This window comes from Pituophis catenifer, unplaced genomic scaffold (genome assembly GCF_029215685.1).
Source record: "Pituophis catenifer annectens isolate HBS135680 unplaced genomic scaffold, rPitCat1.0.hap2 SCAF_9, whole genome shotgun sequence".
In the NCBI taxonomy this organism is placed as follows: domain Eukaryota; kingdom Metazoa; phylum Chordata; class Lepidosauria; order Squamata; family Colubridae; genus Pituophis; species Pituophis catenifer.
This window is the reverse complement of record NW_027256889.1, coordinates 1,226,270-1,250,089: the sequence shown is the minus strand read 5'-3', so window position 1 is coordinate 1,250,089 and position 23,820 is coordinate 1,226,270. Positions and strand designations below refer to the sequence as shown.

The 23,820-nt window shown below is 51.2% G+C and overlaps 1 protein-coding gene across 1 annotated transcript; it reads right to left on the bottom strand.

Annotated features, from left to right (window-relative positions):
* Positions 1-29: 29 nt before the first annotated feature.
* Positions 30-23,818, bottom strand: DLL3 (delta like canonical Notch ligand 3). The gene is given in 10 exon segments (XM_070949646.1): positions 30-865; positions 1,706-1,817; positions 3,030-3,678; positions 5,506-5,722; positions 13,990-14,351; positions 17,444-17,701; positions 18,447-18,504; positions 21,578-21,643; positions 21,645-21,824; positions 23,744-23,818. Coding segments are annotated over 10 exon segments (1,983 nt in total). The 3' UTR covers positions 30-859.
* Positions 23,819-23,820: the final 2 nt, after the last annotated feature.

The following is a 23,820-nucleotide window of genomic DNA, read 5'->3' as shown; positions in this document are numbered from 1 at the left end:
TTGCCAAGCGTCTGAACTTTGATCCGATGACCACGGGGGGATGCTGCAGTGGTTGTAAGTGTGAAAAACGGTCATAAATCACTTTTTCCCTTGTAATGTCGAACGGTCACTAAATGAATCGTTGTCAGTCGATTGTAAATTGCTTTCATTCCTGAGCTGGTGCTGCAGATTTCTTGGCTACCAAACCAAACTTTTCTGCTTAAAATCGGAGGATTTGGATGAAAAGCAGAGCAGGAATCTAATGCCAACACTTACAGCTTCCTATCCCGGGCAACTGTTTGTTTGTTTTTTCCCAGGAAAAATTCCACCAAACTGACACTGGGCGGTGGGGGGGGGGGAGGAATTTCCACAAAAAATGACTTCAGTTCCAGCACTTATGTAGGGAAAAGGCCTGCCTTTTATCCCCATTCAGATAATCCTTGTGCAGTTTTCTTTCTTTTCCATCTGCCTTTTTTCCCCCCAAATCATCTTCTCTTCTTTTGCTCCCCCCCCCAAAAAAAGACAAATTTCTTTGAAACCTGGCTTTCCATTTGCATTTTCTCCTCCCAATCTCTTGGTCATTTCCGTTCCGGTCAGATCCAATTTTTCCATCTCTTGTTCTCGATGCCAATAATAATAATAATAATAATATTAACAATAACTATAAAAATAGCAGCAAGAATAAATATTAAATATCTTCCTTTAAAAAAGGAGTCTTTCTTATAATACTATAGAGATTTCAAAAATAATCATCAGCACGTCGGCTGGGGGCCCCAGGGGTCTTTTCAGTGTGCGCAATCTGTAAACATTCTTTTAGCTGAAAAATATTCAAATAAAACCGTGGACGGAGGCCAGGTTCCGAGGCTCGGCTGGATCTTCTTTAAACCTAGAAAAAAGCAGGGAAGAAATTAGAACATCACACCCTGGCAAAACATAGAACTTAGAACTTTCGGCTAAGATGCTCCCGGATTAGGACCTTGGAGGCCATCTAGCCCATCCCACAACTTCTGGAGGGAAGCCGTTCCACTGATTAAATGTTCTAGGATTATAGAATCACAGAGTTGGAAGGGACCTCGGAGGTCTTCTAGTCCAACCCCCTGTTCAAGCAGGAGACCCTCTACCATTCCAGACAAATGCCTGTCCAATCTCTTTTTGAAAAGCTCCAATGACGGAGCACCCATAATTTCTGGAGGCAATTTCTGTTCCACTGCTTAATTGTTCTCACTGTCAATGGGGATACAGAATAAGAGAGTTGGGAGCAGGGGTGAAATGCTACCAGTTCGCTCCGGTTTGGGCAAACCGGTAGCAGCAGCGGCGTGTGGTTTGGCGAACCGGTAGCGATAGCAGCGCAAGGCTCCGCCCAGACGCCATTGCTGTTTTGACTCTGTGCACATGCACAGAGGGTCTATAATTGGATGTGAAGATGGCGCGTGGGCGAGCAAAGAGCGCATGCATGGCGCACACACTTCCGAACTGGTAGGGAAGGTAAGTAGATTTCACCCCTGGTTGGGAGGGACCTCAGAGGTCTTCTAGTCCACCCTCCCCTATTCAAGCAGGAGACCTTGTACCATTCTGGAGAAATGACTGTCCAGTCTCGTCTTCTTCTTCTTTAAAAACAAAACCTCTCTTGAGTCCCTGCAGGGTCTGTTTCTTTCTAGCGCCCTTTGAAAGGCTGAGATCAGCCCCGACAGACCCTCCGAGCCCCAGGGCAGCATCGGTGCCTTACCTCCGTGGCGTAAACGCAGGGTTCCACCTGGCCTGGGATGATGAAGATCGGGTGGTAAGCACCGTCCTTCGGACACTCCGCAGCAACGGGCCAGCTGGGCTCCGACGGTTTACTATAGGACAGAAAACAGGCAGTCGGGGGGTGAGGATACGGTGTTCTTCCCCCCAAACCGGGGTCACAAAGGGCAAAATCTGGACGGGGGTCTCTGCAGGGACGTCAAGAAGGGAGCCGCGTGATGGAAACGCCGCCCTGTTTTCTGTGCAGTTTCTCCGAATGACGGTGAAGAAGACAAGCTTTGCTCAAGTCAATAAATCATGAAACGTCCTTCCTGATCCAGGATGAGCTTTGAACCCAGAGCCAGGAGCTCCCTATAGGCCCCCCAAAGTCAAACTCTTGCTGGTGCCCAGCCCGGTGGTTGGGTAGCCGTTCCTTGAGCTGTCCCGTAAAGCAGGGGTCTCCAACCTTTGCTTTGCTGGCTGGGGAATTCTGGGGTTTGAAGTCCTCCAGGCTTAAAGTGGCCAAGGTTGGAGACCCAGGCCGTAAAGGAGATGTCTTATGGTCTGTTTCACCACCATTCTGCCTACGAAAGAGGAGGCCTCCTTCTCAAATATTATTAACAGGCACGAAAGATCAGGTCCCCGCTTGAAGATCCAACCAAAGTGACCCATTGCTAAAGAGCTTCCGCGCATGAATCTGCTCAGCTAGTGGTTAGCGCCTGGCTAGTTAGATAAGGGTCAATGGCAACCAAGAGAGGTTGGACTTAGTTTGCTTGTGGCTACGTAGGGATCCTAGGCTGGTGCCTCTCTTGACTCCACCTCCAGATTCCGCCATTCGAAGAGGTTGACTTCTGTGGTTGGTGTTAAGATTGTGAAGTGTACCCCCCCCGGAGGAGGAGGAGGAGGAAGCTCACCTACGTAACCAGCAAGTACTATGTTGGGAGGAGAAACCAGTAGATCTGGAGGGCGCCAGCTTGGAGAAGGCTCTGCAAATACCTGCCGTAGCTTGGCAGGCAACAAAGGAGCCAGTTCACCAGTTCCCCCTCCTCACCACATCCCTTGAATGCCATAGAGCTAATCATGGCTTGTAACAGACGCCTGTCAGACTCAGCATGCAAACATGAACCTCTGAGTTTGAAGGGTTCATCTGAATAGTGTTTTTTTCCCCTTCAGATTAGGGTCGCGTGACTTGAACACAGCACCTGGATCATTTTCTGATCACATTCTCCATTCCTCCCCCCCCAGGGCTGACCAACCTGGGCTGACCTGCATCCTGACCCCCAAGTTCCTGGCTCATCACGGCCAAACCAAGACCAGGTGCCACTTACTTGTCCAGCTTCTTGCAGATGGACTCGTAACTCTGGTCCAGGAGCTTCCTCTTGCAGTTGAAGCGGTCCCCATGAAACCGGGCCTCCTTGTTGGAGACTTTAAAGCAGCTGCGTGAAAGGAGGCGGTTCTCCCGGTCTCTGAAGTTGTTGACGGCCACCAGGTCGTTGCAGACGCGGCTTTTCAGAGGGTGAGGCCCGTTCCTCATGTGCCGAAGCACCACCAGGATGGCGCAGGCCGCCAGCAGCAACGTCAGCAGCCCCAGGGCGAAGGAGATGGCCAGGGCAGTAGGGAAAGGTCCCTCGGCCATCCACGGGCTGCTGACGGGAGTGGGCAGCTGGACGCGGAACTCGCAGCTGGAGCCCATGAAGCCAGTTGGACACTCGCAAACGTGGCCGGAGAAGTGAGTGTAGCAGGTGCCACTGTTCTGGCAGGGGTTGGAGCTGCAGGCGTCCATGCGCATGCTGCAGTCCTTCCCCCCGTAGCCCAGGGTGCAGGAGCAGGAGTAGGAGTTGGGACCGTCGATACAGGTGCCCCCGTTAGCACAGGGGTTGCACGCACAGTCGTCGATGTTCAGTTCGCAGCGGGAGCCGGCAAACCCCGGGCGGCACTTGCAGAACATGCTCCGGCCAAGGTCCAGGCAGCGGCCACCTGAGATCGAAAGAAGGGAGACGGTTGCTGAGGTCCATCAAGACATTCCTTGCAGCCGTCTCGGCCCTGGTCGTGGGGGAGGGGCAGGGGGAGAGGCAGTACGGAGTGTGTCACCACCTGGATCATCCACTCAGGACGGACGCAAGGATGAAGGGATGGAAGGAGACTCTGCCAAGAGATCTTCCACATGGAAGACGGGGGTCAACCTGTCCTCCAAAGGACCAGAAGGAAGGGCAAGAACCAACGGATGGAAACTAATCCAGGAGAGGAGCAATCTAGGAGAAACTTCCTGACAATTAACCAGTGGAACAACTTGCTTCCAGAAGTTGTGGGTGCTCCCTCACTGGAGGTGTTCAAGAAAGTTGGACAGCCATTTGTCTGGAATGGCATAGAGTAAAGGTGTCCAACCTTGGGAACTTTTAAGGCTTGTGGACTTCAACTCTCAGAATTCTGGGAAGTCCACAAGTGTTAAAGTTCCAAGGTTGGAGACTGGTGGTCTTGGGTTTCCTGTTGAGCAGGAGGTTGGAGGAGAAGACCTCCAAGGTCCCTCCCAATTCTGTGATTCCGTTCTCTATGTGGAGTCCTGAGCTCATTGTTGGTTCTGGCCTTGAAAGAAGCTGCAATTAATGGGTTAGACAGGAAGGTCTACAATTGTTCCAACAGTTAAGGAAACCAAATGTAGCTTAGTCTGCCCTACTGTAGCTACCTATGGTTGCAAAAGGTGGACCTTAAAAAAAGCAAGACAGGAAGAAAATAGACTGTGCTGCTGGAGAAGGCGCCTGTGTCTTCCTTGGACAGCAAAGGAGACCCACAAGCAAGTATCAGAGCATGTAACACCAGACATGTCACGGAAGCAAAAATCACCAAATTGTGTCTCACTTACTTTGGCCATGTCATGTTATGTTTGGAAGACTTAGCGGTAAAAGGAAACCAGATGGCCAAAGAACACGATGGCGGAAGACCCTCAAAGCTGACACCGTCCAGAGCATAGAACAGGGGTGCCACACTCAAGGCCTGTGGGCCAAATCCGGCCTGCGGGGTGCTTACATCTGGCCGGTGGGGCCGCTCTGGAAACAGCAAAGGACCAGTCCATGGTGCCTCTGCCAGCGAAAACGGAGCTTGGGAAGAGGGCAACAAACTACTCGCAAAAGTGGCATTTCATCACACAAGTGACGTTGAGCTGGCCAAACCCATCCTGACCATGCTCACCTCGGCCCCCCAAGGTCAAACACAACCCTGATGTGGCCTTCAATGAAATCAGGTTTGACGCCCCTGGCACAGAACGATTCAAAGAAGTAGTGCATGATTGGAAGATGTGGAGAGACCCATGGACCCAGTCAAGACTCCGGCTTGACTGAAAGGATAACGTCATCGTCATGATATGAGAAGCAGAGAAGGTGGGAGGACCCTGTACTTTCACCGCAGGCACAGGACAGTTGGACATCATGGTGGAGAACATGGGTGGCTTCTGGAAGGAACGATCGCTGGAGATGGACATCCATAATTTGAAGCAACGAGAAGAAAACAAAGGTGGACTTTCTACAGAGGTCCTCCCCTTAGAACAGTGTTTCTCAACGTTGGTAGCTTGAAGATGGGTGGACTTCAATGCCCAGAATCCCCCAGCCAGCAGCGCTGGCTGGGGGATTCTGGGCGTTGAAGTCCACCCATCTTCAAGCTACCAACATTGAGAAACACTGCCTTAGAAGATAGGGCACATTTGTGAAGCCCTCCCTGAAACAGGAATTGTTCTTCCTCATTCCTAGGGAGATCCATCACCATGACACCCCAAGATCAACCTAGGACCTTCTCCTTCACCTTCACACTTACCATTCAAACAGGGGTTGTTGCTGCAGCGGTCTATCTTTTTCTCACAGTTGGAGCCGTGGTAGTTCAGGGGGCAGCGACACGTGTAGCCCCCCGAGGGTTTCTCCGTGCAGGTGCCACCGTTGAAACACGGCCCGTCGGCACAAGTCATGGCGCTGATCTCACAGTTCTTGCCGTAGAAGCCTTGTGGGCAGGTGCACTTGTAGTCGTTCTCCAGGTCCTGCAGAGAAGAAGAAGACCACCAACTGTTAGGGCGCTCTGCCCAAAGTTGGAAGGGTGGGAGGGGACGCAAGGGGAGGGGCCCTGCCTCCTGGAGGAATCCAATGAAGTCCCTCTTTATTACAGTCCTAGATGATGCCGGAGAATATCTAGTCAGAAGACGGTGCCCAAGTGGGATGGCTGTGCTCCCTGTCCTGCCCCCACCAGCACCACCTCTGCCTTGAGAGTTCATGAAGGCAGGAGAAAAAGTAATGGATGGAAGCTTAATCAAGAGAAATCCAACCTTGAACTCAGGAGGAATTTCCTGACCATGAGAACAATTAACCAGTGGAACATCTGGCCTCTTGAAATGGTGGGTTCTCCAACACTGGAGGTTTTCAAGAAGATATTGGATGGCCAATTGTCCAGGATGGTGTAGGGTCTCCTGCTTGAGCATGGGGTTGGACTTGAGCATGGGGTTGGACTCCCTCCAAGGTCCCTTCCAACCCCATGGTTCTATGTTCCTACTCCCACTCCTCTTAGCTTGAGAGCTAAGATATGCGCCAAAGCAAGATATGCCAAAATATGCGTCAAAGCAATCTTTGGATCCAACCCATCTGCTCCATCTCAAGACCACTTGGGCAGACATAGAACTGTAGCACTGATGGTGTTACCTAGTTGGGTCATGAAACGTCTCCAGGAATACCACCAAGCTCAGAGAACACCAAGGACCCTTCATTTCAACCCAGAACTACAAATATTATGTTGGTGACCTCTACCCTGTTCAAGGGTTCCTTCTGCCCCCCCAAATTTAGAGCCTGGGTAGGGAGATGAAAAATGGTTCTCCCCACCAAGGGGGACATCAAAGGAGTAGACCAGCCCCATCACATGCAATGTGGCCACAGAGAGGGGCTCCAATCAGCAGGCATCCCATCTTCTGCAAATCTCGCTCACTCACACCACCCAAACCAAGAAAAGTGAACGCCCCACAGGCTTGTCGGGGGTGGGGGTGGGGGTGAAGTCCATTGCAGTCAGCCAGGGAAGTTGGGGTCCCTTTCTTCCCAATCCAGCACCCTAAATGTAACCCCCAGGTAGAACCTGGCAGGTAAGGGCCCTTCCCTCAGCTTGTGTTTCCATCTGAAATACACCTCTTTCCTTCCCTTGCACGTTGATCTCTTGTGGGGGGAGGTAATTGTGGGCTGAGGGGGGGGGCAAGATGAAAGCTCCCATCATAGGAAAAGTTGCACCCCATTTTTTAAAATCTCCTCCCTCCCTCCCCCTCCCCAGTCTTCCTTCCAAGCAGAATTTTCAGTCCACGGCCGAAGGAACTCTAGGTAGGAACCTGGAATCCCACAGGATCACCCTGTCGCTTCTCAAGGCTGAAGTAGATCTTAGAAAGCTGCTGAGGAGAACCAGGAAGTGGTGCAGGGCCATTCATGAGCATCCCCCTGCTTTCTGGGACACCCCAGTTCCCATGCACGTCCACGGGCAGAGTGGGGTCCTTGTAACATCGGAGCAACGCATCCAAGGGGCCACAGCTGCCATTGACAGTGAGGACAATGCTAGCTTCCTTCCTCCAGAGGTTGTAGGTGCTCCATCACTGGAGGCTTTCAAGAAGGGATTGGACAACCCTCCGTAGGGTTGTAGACCCTGAAATGGTCTAGGGCAGGGGTCTACAACCTTGGCAACTTTAAGACCTGTAGGTCTTAACAACACCCACAATTCTCCAGCCAGCCTTGGATTAGAGGTGTCCAACCTTGGCAACTTTGGTAAGACTTGTGGACCTGGATGGGGAATTCTGGGAGTTGAAGTCCACAGGTCTTAAAGTTGCCAAGGTTGGAGACCCCAAATGTTTCACTTCTCACCCAAGAAGCTTCTTCAGCTCTAACTGAAGAGCTGAAGAAGCTCCTCGAATAAGAAGCGAAACGTCTTCAGAGAAAAGCCAGAAAGTCCAGTTGAAAAAGCTCCTGTGGGACCTGGAAGATGGAGAACCTCCATAGAGACCCCTGATCTAGGGTCTCCTGCTCAAGCAGGGGGCTGGACTAGAAGACCTCCAAGATCCCTTCCAGCTTCTTATTCTGCCCTCCGTGAGATCTTAAAGCAGAAAACGGGCTGCCTTTTTCTCGGTCCCTCGGAGGGAGCCTGCCAATGCTCAAGATGGCATCCCTTCGTGGCACCCCTAGTGGTGCCCTCCATGCCATCGTCCCCTGTGCCAGCCTCAGAAGGGGCCTCCTTGCCTCGGATGCTCACCACAGCCGGGTCTTCCCCTGGGCCGCAGCTGGGCCTGCCTTTTGCAACGCCCCAGAGGCAGCCCCCACCAAGCCCTTTGGCACATATGTACAGGGAGTCCCGGACTTACAACAGCTCGCTCAGCGGCCGTTCGAAGTCACTTATGATCGTTTTTCAGACTTATGGCCGTTGCAGCGTCCCTGCGGTCACATGATCAACATCCGGACTGACTCGTATTTATGACGGTTGCCGGGTCCCGGGGTCACGTGATTTGGTGACCTTCTGACAACCAAGTCCATGGGGAAGCCCGCTTTGCTTAACGACCGTGTGACTAACTTGACTAACTGCAGTGATTCAGTTATCAACGGTGGCAAGAAAGGTCGTAAAACGGGGCAAAACTCACTTAACAACCGTCTTGCTTAGCAGCAGCAGATTTGGGGGCTCAATTATGGACATAAGTCGAGGACTACCTGTACAATAGACACTTCCTTTGTCCTGCGTCCTGTTCTTTTGTTTGGTTCCCAAAATGCTGGCAATTAATTGTGCGCTGCTGGCTGGGGGATTCTGGGAATTGAAGTCCACCCATCTTCAAGCTACCAAGGTTGAGAAACACTGTCCTAGCTCAAGGGGAATATTCCAAATTCCCCCCAGCCACTCTCTACATCTGCCTCCTCTGGGTTCTCCCAACCTTAGGCTCAGTGCAGCATCAGGAGGAGGAATTCCCCCCACATCTGGCCAATTGCACTGCTGTGGAGGGTCCCACCAGCTGTTGGTGGCTGCTCCGGCCCCCTCCCTTCCTTCCACCCCCCTGTATTGTTTTGATCTGCAATCCTCTTTGGGGGAAGGGTCCCTCAATCTGCACCCCCCCAAGTCCTCGCCTTGCCTTTCCCCATAGAGCCCTTCCAGGTGTGCTTCCCCTCCCCTCCCCCCCCCCGCATTACTTAAAAGCTGGAGGCTGGGGGTATATAACCTCTTGCTCAAGCAGTGGGCTGGACCAGAACACCTTGGAGGTCCTTTCCAACTGTTAAAGGTGGGCCCGGGGGGGGGAGGGGCTCTTCCTTTCCGGCACCCAGCATTCCCTACTCATCAGGTCATTATAAAATATATTTTATGTGATCCTGGCCCCTCCCCCACCATATAGGTAGTCCTCAACTTATAACGATTCATTTAGTGACTGTTCAAATTTAAAACGGCCCTGAAAAAAAGGGACTTATGGCCGTTTTTCACACTTACGACCGTTGCAGCATCCCCATGGTCACGTGATCAGATTTCAGATGCTCAGCAACTGGCTCGTAGTAATGACGGTCGCAGCGTCCCGAGGTCACGTCATCCCCTTTTGAAGTCAATGGGGAAGCCGGATTCACTTAACCGTGGGACACACTGAACGATGTGATTTGCGTGGCCAGAAAGGTCCTAAAATGGGGCAAAGCTCCCTTAATAACGGTCTCGCTTAGCTACAAAATTTGGGGCTCTGGGTTGGTCGTAAGTCGAGGACTACCTATAGACCGCAAGCTGGCCTGGCTTTAGATGCTGTGACTTCCTTAATTCTTTTTTTTTTTCCCCTTGCTGAAAATTCCTGGATCCCTTCTTAAGAGAGAAGAGTTGAAACCCAACCTAGGCGGCTCACTGGGGCCCCAATGCAGCCCTGAACAGGCAAAGACCCCCTTCAGGTAGATTCCCCCCCTCTTTGCAGCCAGGGGCTCCCCAAAAGCTCTGTGCTCACTGGAAGAGTAGCTGAGCGTCCTGTTCCTAGGACACCAGCCACACCCCAAAAGGCTGATCTTTCTCTGCTCTTGACCCTAGAAGACCCCAGGGCTCATGATACATCAAATGCTTGGTTTAGTGTTACGGGGTCTTTTATATCTATCTATCAGTCTATCTGTCTATCTATCTAATCTATCTAATCTGTCTATCAGTCTGTCTGTCTGTCCGTCCATCCATCCATCCATCCATCCATCCATCTGTCAGGCTATCTATCCATCCATCCGTCTGTCCATCCATCCATCTGTCTGTCTGTCAGTCTATCTATCCATCTATCTATCTGAGTGGGCTCCAAAACTCCAAGAATCTACCTGCACACAACACACCCACCAGTCTTAGGCTGTTTTAGTTTCCTGAAGGACCACCTATGGCCGGGGTTTCCAACCTTGGCACAACTTTAAGACTTGTGGACTTCAACTCTCAGCAAAGCCGGCTGAGGAATTCTGGGAGTTGAAGTCCACAAGTCTTAAAGTTGCCAAGGTTGGAGACCCCTGTTCTATGGAGATGCTCAGCCATTTGGGTCCTGGTTGTCCCAAATGTGCTTCTCTCCCCACCCACCCAAAAAAGGAAACTAGACTTCCTTGCTTCTTTTTTCCCTTTGAAAACGTTTTGCTTCTCCTCCAAGCTTCTCCTGTTCTCACTGACTGTTGGGGAATGGAAGGTTTTATATTGTTTGCGGTCAACTGGTGGTTAGCAGCACTCTTTCCAAGAGCCATTGAGGCTGCTTGGATATAATAAAATCCTTCCGGAGTTGAAGTCCACTCATCTGAAACTTTTAAAGGTTGAAAAACGCTGGCATGCATGGACTTCTCAGCTATAAAAGATCTAAATTCGCCTGGCCTTCAGAAGTTGTGGGGTCTCCATCACTGGAGGCTTTTAGGAGGAAACTGGATGGCCACTTGTCTGAAATGGTCTAGTCTAGGGTCTCCTAGGGGGGTTGGACTAGAGGACCTCTAAGGTCCCTTCCCACTCTGTTAAATCTGCTCACAAGCAGAAGATAGCAAGGAAAGCCAGAAGCATCCCATAAACCCCAACCCGTAGATGCCATTAGGCAGGGGGAAATATTCTGACTGGACCTGAAGACTTATTGGGGTTCAAACCCCAGCCCCCCCCCCAAGAAGCTTGGGATTGTCCACTTTATACCAAATGCAGCTGCCCTCGCTTTTCTCCTCTGCTCAAGTGGGGCAGTTTCCTACAAACAGCCGACTGGATTTGCATGTTCTGTCTCTCCAGGTGTTGCATGCACCTGCAGCCCATGGACCATAATCCCCTGCAAGGCATGGCCCTCCGGGTAAAAAAAAATCCCTGAAAATTAAAGAAATCTCATTGTCCTTTTGGGGGGGGTGAAGTGGGAAGAGGGGTGCTCCTAAACCCATGGAATGCCCCATGGAATGCTTTTCATGGGCTGCTTAGCCAGGACTTTTTGTTAAACCAGGTTTGTCACAATATGCCAGTTTTTTTCTGAACCTCAGTAACTTTAAGCTAGGCAGACTTCAACTCCCAGAATTTCCCAGCCAGGATGCCCTATACCAGTGTTTCTCAACCTTGGAAGCTTGCTGGGGGATTCTGGGCTGGGGGATTCTGGGAGTTGAAGTCCACCCATCTGCAAGCTTCCAAGGTTGAGAAACACTGCCCTATATCTTGCATTTCACAGCCGTGGGCAAATCAGAGGCCCACATAAAATATGTTGTCTTCCTATCCTAACTTCCCTTTTCTTTGCTTTCACCCAAGAAGCCCCTCGCACGCATGGTGGGCTTCCAACAGAGCCCCCTCCCCTCTAGGCCTGCTTTCTGCAGAACGAGGGTCTCCCTCGGTCTCCAGCCGCTCTCTGTAATAAGAGGCAAACGCTTCCCCGAAGACGATGGGAGAGTTCTTGATCCCCTAAGTAAATGGGTTGAACTGGGAAATCCAAGCGGGGGGGGGGGCTGCTTCACTCAGGACTGGGACCTCAAATAAATCCACAGCAGGTACAGACCGGGGGAAGAAGAGGATTTGTGAAAAGGACCTGGAATAGATGAGCGAGAGCCAGCAACGTGACGCAGCAGCGGGAAAGGCGAACGCCATCATCAACAGCCCCGAGACAAGCCCAGTTTTTAAATCATGGAATCCTTGGACTTTGGGTGCTGGTCTTGATGCCGCAGGTTAAACGCCCACACTTTCACGCTTCTAGAAAACCGGTGCCAGTTAAGAGGAAGGCCGCGAGGATGAGGAGGGGCTGGGATTAAACCTTGCGGGGCAGAGGGGAGAGACCGCAGGGAGCAGGAACACTCAGCTGGGGACTTTGGGTCACTCATTCTCTCTCAGCCAAGCCCACCTCACAGGGTTGTTGTATAGGGGAAAATAGGAGGAGGGAGGAGGATTAGGTATGCTCTAGTTATTTACAAATAATAAAGGTGGGATTAAAAAAATTCAAATAAATGAATAAATAAACCACAGGGCTTTGCTAGCCATCCTCGATTAGCTGCAGACTACCAGCCTCAGTCACTGGAGCCAAATGGGTCAGGAGGAGAAGGAAGGAAGGAAGGAAGGAAGGAAGGAAGGAAGGAAGGAAGGAAGGAAGGAAGGAAGGAAGGAAGGAAGGAAGGAGAAATAAAGAAATGAAGGAAGGAAGGAAAAGAAAAAAGGGAAGAAAGAAAGAAAAGAAGGAAAGGGAAGGAAGCATAAAAGGAAAAGAGATGGAAGGAAGGAAGGAAGGAAAAAGAATAAAAGAAAGAAAAAAGAAAGGAAGGAAGGAAGGAAGGAAGGAAGGAAGGAAGGAAGGAGCCTGAATGCAGGTGGGAAAACTCCACTTCAGAAGTCAGAGGTTGGTTGGAACCAGAACAGGAAACCCCCCCCCCAATCCTCCCTCCTTTAAGCAAAGTTTGTATTTTTGGCCACTATACAACACTACATGGCCTTCTTCTGGGATATTTTGTTTGTTCCAGCCCTGGTGCATTACTTAGTGGTCTCCCATCCTTCATTCCCCCTCCCCCCTCCCCCCCAAGACCAGGCGCAGGAACCCACCCAAGAGGTCAATCAACGGAGAAGAGTCAGGGTCATTCGGGCAAAGGGAAAACATGGGGCAGAGTTACCCTAACGAGTTGCGCCCAGCCACTACAGCAGTGAATGCAAATTCTTTTTCAGATCCTCCTGTCGGGGTCTGGAGCTAGGCTGCCCAAGTGCCGTGGGACGGTCAGGACACATAAGTTGGGGTACTGAGCAGAAAAGCTCTGGAAAGCAGCCAGGGACCTACCTGAAGTTTGCATCGGGCGGGAGAAATCCCCCAAATAAAAGAAATATGTGGCTTCTCCAGAAGGTGACACCCCACCAGTCTTCCCTCCCTCTCTGGTTGCAGGCCAAGCAGCCTTGCTGCCCCCCCCCCCAAATGTGTTCCTTCTCTCCCCCTCCTTGCCCCCAACTCTTTGTAAAATCTGGGCTTTATGATGTGCTTTGGATGTGACAGAAAAAGCTTTGTGCTTCTCTGACCCCCAACTTGTAGTTCTGTTTTTTCAAGTGAGGAATTCGGGGAGGAGAAGCCCCCCCCAAAACCTTGCAGGCTCCATGCCTTCTTCCTTCTGGACCCCGAGGAGGGAATCACTTCCCAGTGGCTGCCCTCTCCAATCCTGGGGGGCAGCTTTGGGGGCAGAGACTGGCGTGGGATCTTAAACACCACCCCCATTTTTTCTGGCACCCCCTTCCAAATGCTGAGAAGGAAGAGAGACGCCGGGGATCCAGCTGCTCCCCACTGCTGCCTCTAAGAATCGTTTCTTGAAGAGGGGTGGACTTCAGCTCCCAGAATTCCCCAGCCAGCACGCCAGAATTCTGTAAACCGACTGACGAATTAAATGTACTCATCACCCATCCCGCCATGAGGCAACTTTAGGCGGCTACCGTGGAAGTCCACCGCTGGGGAATTCTGGGAGTTGAAGTCCACCCCTCTTCAAGCCACGGAGGTTGGGAAACATCACTCGGCCAATGTCCAGCGGTCACAAGGGCATCTGAGACTCCCTGTCCTCCAGAACAGGGGTCTCCAACCTTGGCAACTTGAAGCCTGGAGGACTTCAACTCCCAGAATCCCCCAGCAGCTTTGCTGGCTGGGGAATTCTGGGAGTTGAAGTCCGCCAGGTTTAAAGTTGCCAAGGTTGGAGAGCCCTGCTTCAGAGGCCCCTCTCATGGGCCAGGCTAGCCAGGGGCCAATTGGGGGCCCGACCCAGACCTCCATCCCTCTGCTTTGAAGGCTGAGGACTTGCCCTGGGGGCAGGTGGGTGGGTGGGAAGGAGGGTCAGAGGGCAGGAGTGGAGGGGTCAGGGCAATACTGACACTGCAGCTGCCTCCATTCCTGCAAGGGCTGCTGTCGCATTCGTTGACTTCCACCTCGCAGTTGGTCCCCACAAAGCCCGGCGGGCAGGTACAGGTGTAACTCCCTTGGCCCGTGTTGGTGCAGGTGGCCCCGTTCTGGCACGGGTGGTGGTTGGTGCAGTAGTTGAGGTCCTGGTTGCAGAAGAGCCCCCCCCAACCCTCCTGGCAGTTGCACTGCCAGGGCTGCAGGCAGGAGCCGTGCAGGCAGCCGGGGTAGCGCACGCATTCGTCGCAGGAGGGGCCCTGCCAGCCGATCCGGCACTTGCACTCGCCGGGTTTCTCGCAGTAGCCGTGGCTGCGGCTGCACTCGGCCAGGCAGATGGCTGCAAGGGAGGAAGGAAGCAGGTGAGCAGGGAGGGGGGAACATTTTTGGGGTGGGGGCACAGAGAGAAAGAGAGAGAGAAAGAGCGTTGCTTTTCCTGCTGGCGAGACAGCAGTTGTGCCAACCTTGGGCATTGCTATTCGGCTCCAACCGTACCAGCCTGTCACCCTCCCAAAAGCCAGGGACCCTCAGGTGGCCCGACTGGGCTGGACCGTGCACCCCCTTTGCTCCCCTGTTTCTTGGGAGCAAAAGTGGAGGTCCTGGGGAGAAAAGGGGGGCACAGCCCCACATGCAATCCATCCACCCACCAGTCTCCTCCCTCAGCCGAGGGGCTTCCCAGGAACAAAGGGAGCTTGCAAAGAGCTCGTCTGACCCTCCCTAATTGCCCCCTTCCCCGTGCAGCCCCTCCCGGGGAACTTAACCAGCCCCTCCATATGTCAGGGCTCGGGAGTGGGGGGTGGGTGGGCTTTGTCCCTCAATTAAGCCTCTGGGCGTGGTGGAGGAGGGGGCATTCTTGCAGAGAGATCTATTCCCACGGAGAGGGACTAGCCGAAACAGCGCTGAGCAGGTGTTTCTGTCCACAAGTTGACCCTTCTGGCTTTCCAGAGGTGAAGACTTTGGGGGTGCCCCTTTGGCCTTCCACCCTCCTCTCAGCTTTCCACCATGTCCTCTGGATATTTCAGGGATCGGGACCAGAGCTTCTGGAGGGCCAACAGGTGGAAACTTATCAAGGTGAGATCCAACTTAGAACTAAGAAGAAATTTCCTGACAATGAGGACAATTAACCGGTGGAACTACTGGCCTCCAGAAATTGTGAGTGCTTCATAGCTGGAGGTTTTCAAGAAGAGATGGGACAACCAGTTTAGGGTCTCCTGTTTGAGCAGGGGGTTGGACTAGAAGACCTCCAAGGTCTCCTCCAATTATATTATTTTATATTCCAGCCGTCTCCAACCTTGGCAACTTTAAGACTTGTGGACTTCAACTCCCAGACTTCCTCAGCCAGGCTTGGCAGGGAACTCTGGGCGTTGAAGTCCACAAGTCTTAAAGTTGCCAAGGTTGGAGACCCCTACTCTATTCTATCGGCTGCAAAAAGGGTTGCGTCTCTCCCAGTTGCAATCTAATGCAACTTTGCTATAGCTTGGACAGACAGAGCGACTTCCAGCCATGGCTGAGTAGCAGATGAGTATCCTGGAGGGAGGGGCCGGGGCAGGTGGGGGAACCAAAAGAAGTGACCATGTTCTGTTTGTAAGAAGGAAGGGGAGGATGGTTTGGGCTATGCTGGCTTGCTTTCAAGCTCCCTCCAACAGTGGCCAGCTCAGGGTATCCCGTTCCCCAAAGAGAGCTGCCTGGTGGGACCATTGGGCGATCTCCTGATCTCCTGCTCGTGATCCCTGGGATGCCCCATGGAAATCGGGACGTCCCTTCCGAAGAAAGAACAAAACTGCCATTCTGAGCTGTGGTTTGCAAATGTTTCCTGCCAAACATGGGGAGAAGGGGATGGTCTTATTTTGGAGGACCCTTTCGTTATGGGGTCTTTTCTGGGCTAAAAGCTGGTGTGTCTTCAGGCAGCCACATCCAAAAATGAGATTATGTGCACCCCAAAGCTCTTAGAATAGGGGTGTCCAACCTTGCCAACTTGAAGACTCCCAGAATTCCCCAGCCAGCCCTGTCAAAGGAGGCTTACAATCAGTCCTCGCATTTATGACCATCGTAGCATTGCCACAGCCATATGATCGCAACTTGGGGCACTTGGCAATTGGCCTGTATTTACGATGATTGAAGCGTCCTGGGGTCATGTGATCACCTTTGTTTTGTGACCTTCCCAGCCAACCTCCAACCAACAAAGTCATTGGGGGAAGCTAGATTCAGTTAATGACCACATGCTTCACTTAACAATTGCAGAGATTCGTGGCGTAAAATCAGGCTCACTTAACAACCACAGAAATTCTGGTCCCAAATTACAGTTGTAAGGCAAGGACTATCTGTAGTCAGGAAACAGGCAGATTCTGAGGAGGGAGGCAATGGGGAGGGTCATTCAAAGACCTTATTTATCCCCCCCCCCCCATATATAGCAACATCCCTACCATTTTGGGGGGGGGAGGGGAGGGAAGGAATAAGATGGAAGGACTTCATCACTTCCTTTGCCCGGATGCTTTTTTAAAAAAGAAACTTCAATTAAACCCCAAATCTGGGATGGCCACCCGAGGAACCAAACCTGAATGCCATTTTATGTGCAATTTGTTTGCACCTGAGGCTGCTTCTGTGTCACCTGCAGGCCCTTTTAACGGGTTTTTTTAAAAAAAAAAACCAAGGAAAGGATTTTTTGGCTTCTGCTGCAGAATGTGGACTTTTCAAAAGTTAAAAAAAGAGCCCAGCATTTCATCTAGTGTCTCCCCCACCCCAAGTACCTGTCCCCACTGCTGGGATCTCACCTGCAGCCTTCCACAGCTCAGGTAAAGCAACAGCCACACGGAGCTGCTCTGCCCTCTCGTTGTGGCATGAAAGACCCCTCCCCCTGCCCATCTGTAGGGGTCAATTGAGGCTGGGGTTTTGTCTCTAAGGGCTCACTGACACTAGGGGTTATGTCTAAGTAGTCATTTGGGTCTGGGGGCAAATTGGTGCTCTGGGGGCTACATCTGAGGGCTCAATTGGGTCTGGGGGTTTGTCTAGGGCCAAAACGGGGCTGGGAGCTACGCCTAAGGGCTCAATTGAGTCTAGGGGCCATGTTTAAGGGGTCAGCTGGGCTGGAGGTGTCAATTGGGGCTGGGGGATTTGTTTAAGGCCTCAAATGGGGCTGGGGGCCATGTTTAAGGGCTCATCTAAGTCTAAGGCAGAGGTCTCCGAACCTGGCAAACTTTAAGACTTGTGGACTTCAACTCCCAGAATTCCTCAGCCAGCCATGCAGTGTTGGCTGAGGAATTCTGGGAGTTAAAGTCCAGAAGCCTTAAAGTTTGCCAAATTTAGAGACAAGGACGCTACTGAGTCTGGGGGCTTTGTCTCAGGGTCCAACTGGGCAGGCCAGGAAGCTGAAGCCCCTGGGGGGGTGGGGGTGGGCTGGCCCTTCCTCGCAGGCACCCCTTCCCGGCTACTCACGTTCCGAGCAATAGTCTCCCTGCCATCCGGCCAGGCAGATCCGGTGGCCCAACTCATCACAGGTGTAGTGGCCGAAGGTGTCGTCACGCGGCCGGCAGTAATCGGAGCAGCTCTCCCCGTAGTAATGCTCATCGCAGGTGACATGGTAGGAGTAGCGCAGCTCACTCTGGTCACCCAGCTGCACGTCTTGCGACCACTCCTCGCCCACCGCCAGGCGACGTCGAGTTGCCAAACGGCTGATCAGTCTCTGGGCATCCTCTGGACGAAGAAAGAACGGAGGGTCAGCAGACCCTTCGAAAGGAAAGGAAGCCAAAGAGACCCCCACCAGAAAGCAGCTAACAACCTCTAAATTAATGTTTCCCAACCTTTGCAACTTTAAGAGGTATAGATTACAATTCCCAGAATTCCTGGCTGGGGAATTCTGGGATTTGTAGTCCACAGATCTTAAAAGTTGCTAAAGTTGAGAAACACTGCTCTACAGGCTATTAAAGCTGGAGAATTGCTATGAATTTGGCTAGGGGATTCTGGGAGTTGAAGTCCACACATTCTTAAAGTTGCATGGATATAAGGATAGTCAAATGGGGATGGCAATTCCTTTCTCTCTGTCGTATTTGAAAAAATATTATCACAGGCCCAACCCAACCTGTTGAATTATGGCCTACAATAATATAAGGACTCAACCGCCCAACCAACAAGTTTTGCAGTTAATATATTTGATTTAGAATGAGAGTAGAGCCCACACCCTCCTAGCACTGATGACGTTCCCTAGTTGGGTCATGAAACGTCTGCATGGAAACCACCAACCACAGAGAGCACCAAGGACCCCAAAATCTTTTTAAAAAGTCTTTTAAAAAATAAAGGAAACATTCATTTCAAAATTTGGGAGGAACAGAAAAATGTTTTTATGCCTGCAGAGTCGCAGTTGAGTTCCAACCATTTTTACAGTTTGATCACAAACTGGGTGTGAAGGACCCACCAAGGGGAGGGGGCAAGCCTGCCTTACCTGTGGATGGCTCTCCTGATTCAGCCCTCCAGGATTCAATAATGAGGGAAAAAGTGCCCTGGGGGAGAAAAAAAGGTGGGGGGGGGGGAATGTTACAAAATCCTGAAAGGAGGAAAGAGACAAGTAACAACAATTCAGATGTGTTGACAAAGGCTCTACAATCATTGTACTGGCTCCTGTTAGAGCAGTGTTTCTCAACCTTGGAAGCTTGAAGATGGGTGGACTTCAACTCTCAGAATCCCCCAGCCAGCGCTGCTGGCTGGGGGATTCTGGGAGTTGAAGCCCACCCATCTTCAAGCTACCAAGGTTGAGAAACACTGTGTTAGAGGCTCTTCTGACATGAGCCAAAATGTTGCCTTTTAACAGAATAACAGAATAATAAAGTTGGAAGGGACCTTAGAGGTCATCCAGTCTAACCCGCTGCTCGAGCAGGAGACCCTGTACCATTTCAGACAAATGGCTGTCCAGCCTCTTTTTAAAATCCTGCAATGTTGGAGCACCCACAACTTCTGAAGGCGAGTTGGTTCCGTTGGTTAATTCTCACAATTAAAGAAATTTCTCCTGAGTTCCAGGTTGCTTCTTTCCTTGGATAGTTTCCATCCGTTGCTTCTTCTCTTGCCTTCTGGGGCTTTGGAGAGCAGGTGGACCCCCTCCCTTTTCTTTGGGGCAGCCCCTCAGATATTGGAAGAATCCTACCATTATTTTCCCTACTCCTTCTCTTCGGTTCTCTTCGCTCTTTCAATTGGGCTGTGTTTTTACAAAAGGCAACTGGACTGTTTTTTCTGGCCACAGTCATTAAGGGAATCGCTACAGCTATTAAGTTAGGAACTCGGTCGTGAAGTGAGTCCAGCTTCTCTATTGATTGTTGCTCATCAGATGGTCACAAAAGGGGATCACATGACCTAGGACATTGCCACGGTCATAAACATGAGTCAGTTGTCAATCGTATGAATTTTGATCACCTGACCAACGGTCGTAAGTGTGGGAAATGGTCATAAGTCACATTTTTGGTGCCGTCGTAACTTTGAATGGTCACTACATGAGGTGTTTTAAGTTGAGAGCTACCTGTATTATTATATAAGCCAACTTTGTTGAGGCGGACAAATTCTAGATGGAGGATAAAATATGCTGAACTGTCTGTCCATTGTGGAGTGCAAGAAATCAGCAACAAACCAGAGAAAGGCAATGTTAGTTCCAAAGAATTGCTGAGCACATTGTAAGCCGCCCTGAGTCTTCGGAGAAGGGCGGCATATAAATCAAAAAAAAAAAAAAAAAAAAAAAAAAAGAATAAGCCATCATTGGCGGAAACATGGTTTGCTCAGAGCAAATGTTTATACAACAGCTGCCCCCAGAGATAAGGAGAATCCAAGACCTCAGTGCCTTCCGCCGTGCCCTTAAAACCCACTTTTTCCAGCAAGCCGGGCTGGCTTAGGAAGAAATTTTTTAAAATTTTTAAATGTTTAATTGGTTTGTGGTTTTTTAAATTTTGGGCCAAATTTATATAGATTTTAATTGTTTTTAATATTTGTATTTCATGTTTTTAATTCTGGCTGTGCACCGCCCTGAGACCTCAGGGAGAAGGGCGGTATATAAATTGAAAATAAATAAATAAATAAATAAATAAATAAAAACATGGCAACCATTGACTAATGAAAGGGTGTCCATCCTTGGCAACCTTAAGACTTGTGGACTTCAACTCCCAGAATGGAGTTGAAGGTCCACAAATCTTAACCTTGCCAAGGTTGGAGACCCCTGAGCTAGCCAAAGAAAACTGCCCTCTACACAAAACTGAGTAGAGATGGTTCTTTCCCCCTTGCCCCATTAGGGGGCAGCACCTCACCATCTTCACCGAAAGGTAAACCGAGTCAAACGGAGTTGCTCTCAAATGGGCAAACCACTAAAATACTCGCCCATCACGACTTAATATTTTTTTTTTCTTTTTAAGACATTTAAGATTTGCAACTCAAGACAAGACAAATCGTTCTTTGCCCACGGCAAAGAAAACTTGATATATAAGCACCCCAAAGTCACCAGGAGCCTTAAAGGAGAGGCTTGCTTTCGTGCCTACTTGGGAACTCAAGGATTTGCGCAAATCCCAGTGTTAGACAAGTAAAAACCTTCGTATTGTGAGGACGCCGATCTACACAAAGGAATCAGCAGCTTCCAAGTGTGCGCAGAACCACACAAACACACAAACACACACACACTGTGTATTCCACAGCAAAATCAGACTTGTGACTTTCGATGCTTAAATATTCCCTTCTCAATTTCCTCTCTTCCCCCCACCCCCCGCTCAATCTTCCTTTCCAGGGACTGAAAGACGGGGTCAAAAAAGGAAGCAGAGTAGTTTATTGATTTACATCCTGCCTTTATTGTTTTTACAAAATAACTCAAGTTGGCAAACATCTCTAACTTCCTCCTCCTATTTTTTCCTGCAACAATCACCCTGCGAAGTGGTTGGGCTGAGAGGGAGTGACTGGCCCAAAGTCACCTAGCTGGCTTTCATGGCTAAGGCCGGACTAGAACTCCCAGTCTCCTGGTGATTGACATAAAAACACCCAGCTTTCCTCCCTAAAGCAGCACTAGAACTCACCATCGCCTTATGAATGTCCTAAAGTCACCCAGCTGACTTTTGTGCTTCAGGGCAGAAAAGGGAAGCTGAAATTTTTGCCTGGTCAAGAGAGTTTAGGTCATACCAACTGACCCTCCCCTCAATTACGCTCTAAGTCAGAGCAAGGCCATGACTTCTCCAAAGAGTGACCAGACCCATCCCCATGTTGCCATCCCTTCTTCCAACTTTTGCGTTGCACATAGAAGTAGGATCCCCACATTCCAAGTTAGGAAAGCACCCCAAACCAAAGGACAATAACCCCCCCACCCCATGAGAAGTGATAGGAAGCACAAGGAAACAAACAAGAGCAGGAAATTGCCCCATAGAAGGACCCATGGGGGGAACACTGTCTAAAATCCAGAGTCCTTGGCTACGTGACAGGTGGCAAACAAATTTCATCATCATCATCATCATCAATAAATAAAGCACAGTGGGGTTCTGTGTTTGCTGCAGGAGAAGACAATAGAGGAGAAGGCCGGATCTGGGGAGGGGGGAGGGGGACGCAGAAGGAGTCTCTCACCGGCCACTTGAAGTGGAAGGGGACACGGATGAGTCCGCTGGCAGCCACGGCATGACGATCCGCGGGGGACGATGTTGCTCAGGGCTGCCCCGAAGGTGCAGGGGGGCTCCGGGGAGACCACAGCCTGGGCGTGTTTGAGGCAGACCCGGAAGAAGAGGCGGCAGGGCTGAGCCCCCTGGCAGAACTTCTGGGGGTTGCTGGTGGTGAAGGAATGCACCTGGAGTTCGAAGACCCCCGCTGGCTCAGCCTGTTTGGGGAGAAAAGGGAATTGAGCGTTTCAGCTACGCTTGGGAATCCTTCCTCCATCGGTCACCTTTCGCCCCGTCCGTGGGTCACCCCCAAGAGAGGACAAAGACAAGATCCCTTTGGTTAGAGGCTAAACCATTAAACCTTCTTTACAGACACCAAGCCAGGATGCCCAGCTCACACCACATTAAAAACCACAAACCTACAATCCAGGTTTACAGAGTTGTTGGATACCAGATGGGTGGCAAATATATGTGACAGACAGACAGACAGACATTCCTGTGCAGGATGTAGCAGCTTCCCCCCTCCAAACAGCTGCCTGAAATTCTGCATCAAAATGAGGTGTTTTAAATCAAACATTTCAGCAAAAAGCATAGAAGGAAGAATTCTGGTTCTAGGAACAGAGTCACTGGGTTGAGTTGGGCAGCTATAGAAATATAAATTGGGTAAATAAATAAAAATAAAAAATAACCAGGATTAATCCAACCCTACAATCAACCTTCCTGGATTCTCGTCTGATTTTTAGATGAGGATCCAGGAAGATTTTTAGGTTTTTAGAACATAAAATATGGACCCTGAGGTCTTCTAATCCACCCTCTGACCAAGGCAGGAGTCTTCATACCATCCTGGTCAAGTGGCTGTCTAATCCTTAAATAATCAGAGCTTTAATCTGTTTGATAAGTTTCTCCAGAAGTCTTTCTGTTTGATTGATAGGTTGCAGAATTTGCAGGAGGAAAGGAAGGGACTGGCTGTCTGAAAGGGCTGGGGGGGGGGAAACGAGGGCCACAATTCTGTACTGGTAGAGCCTGGGGAGGCCTCCCCCAAGCAAGCCCCTTTCCTGTTGCCCTTCCTTGCTCACTTTAACTTTGAGCTGGGTGATGCCCATGGAAGGAAACCTGAGCTTGAAACCGCCAATATTTCTCCAGCCTTTGATAAAAAAAACCCTTGAAGTTCAGATTATTAAAAGGGAGAAGGTCTGGGGGGGGGGCTAGTCCAGGGCACCTGCAGCAGCAAGGTTAGATTTCGAAAAGCAGCTGTAAATGCCAGGATGCCAGTGGAGGCAGCTTCTCAGGGCAGGAGAGGAAGAGTCCGCAAGTGGCGCTTGAGTGAATTGCAAAAGTCGGGGGGGGGGGGAGCACCGGGCAGCCTTGCAAGGTAGGCCGGCTCAGGATAGCCCCCTCCTGCGGGGATTGCAGGCATGATACTTTATCTCTGCAGGATGCCTTACATCCCTTTCACAGCTTCCCTCCATCCCCGGAGTTTGTAGTGGTTCCTCCAAATCTCTTCGGTAGCTCACTCACTTCTTTCCATCCATCCATCCATCCATCCTTCCTTCCTTCCTTCCTTCCTTCCTTCCTTCCTTCCTTCCTTCCTTCCTTCCTTCCTTCCTTCCTTCCTTCCTTCCTTCCTTCCTTCCTCTCTCTCTTCCTCTCCCCCTTTCTTTTTCTTTCTTCCTCTTTCCCACCTTCTCCAAGATCCGCTCTAAACTCCTCGATTGAAAGCCAGCGCAGCAGCAGCTTCCCCCCCCCACTCCACAAGCAGCACTCCCAAAGATGCCCTCCCTCCGCTTCTTCAGCGTCCCGTCCCGTCCGGTCCCGGCTGCAGGAAACTCCCGGGAGGGCTCCAGGGGCTCCGCTTGACCCCCGAAGAGCTCCCGGATTCTGGGCTCAGGAGGACCCGGAGGCGAACCTGCGGGGCCGCTGGCTCTCCTTGCTCCGGAGCGCGGCATCCAGAGAGGGAGCGCAGGTGCTCCGACGGCCAAAAGCGGCCGCAGCCGGCTGGGAACGATGGGATCGGTCGTCTCTCCATCCCATCGGGCTGCGCCGCTCCTGGAGGCGCGAAAGCGACCGGACGGGCCAGACGGAGTCGCCCCCTCGGCGCATCCCGAGCGAGGATCGCGGGCCCGCGCAGCGCACTTACCGGCGGGGCGCCGAGCAGCAGGAGCAGCAGGAGGGGGGCGGCGGCGGCGGCGGCGGCGGCGAGGCTGGGGGCCATCA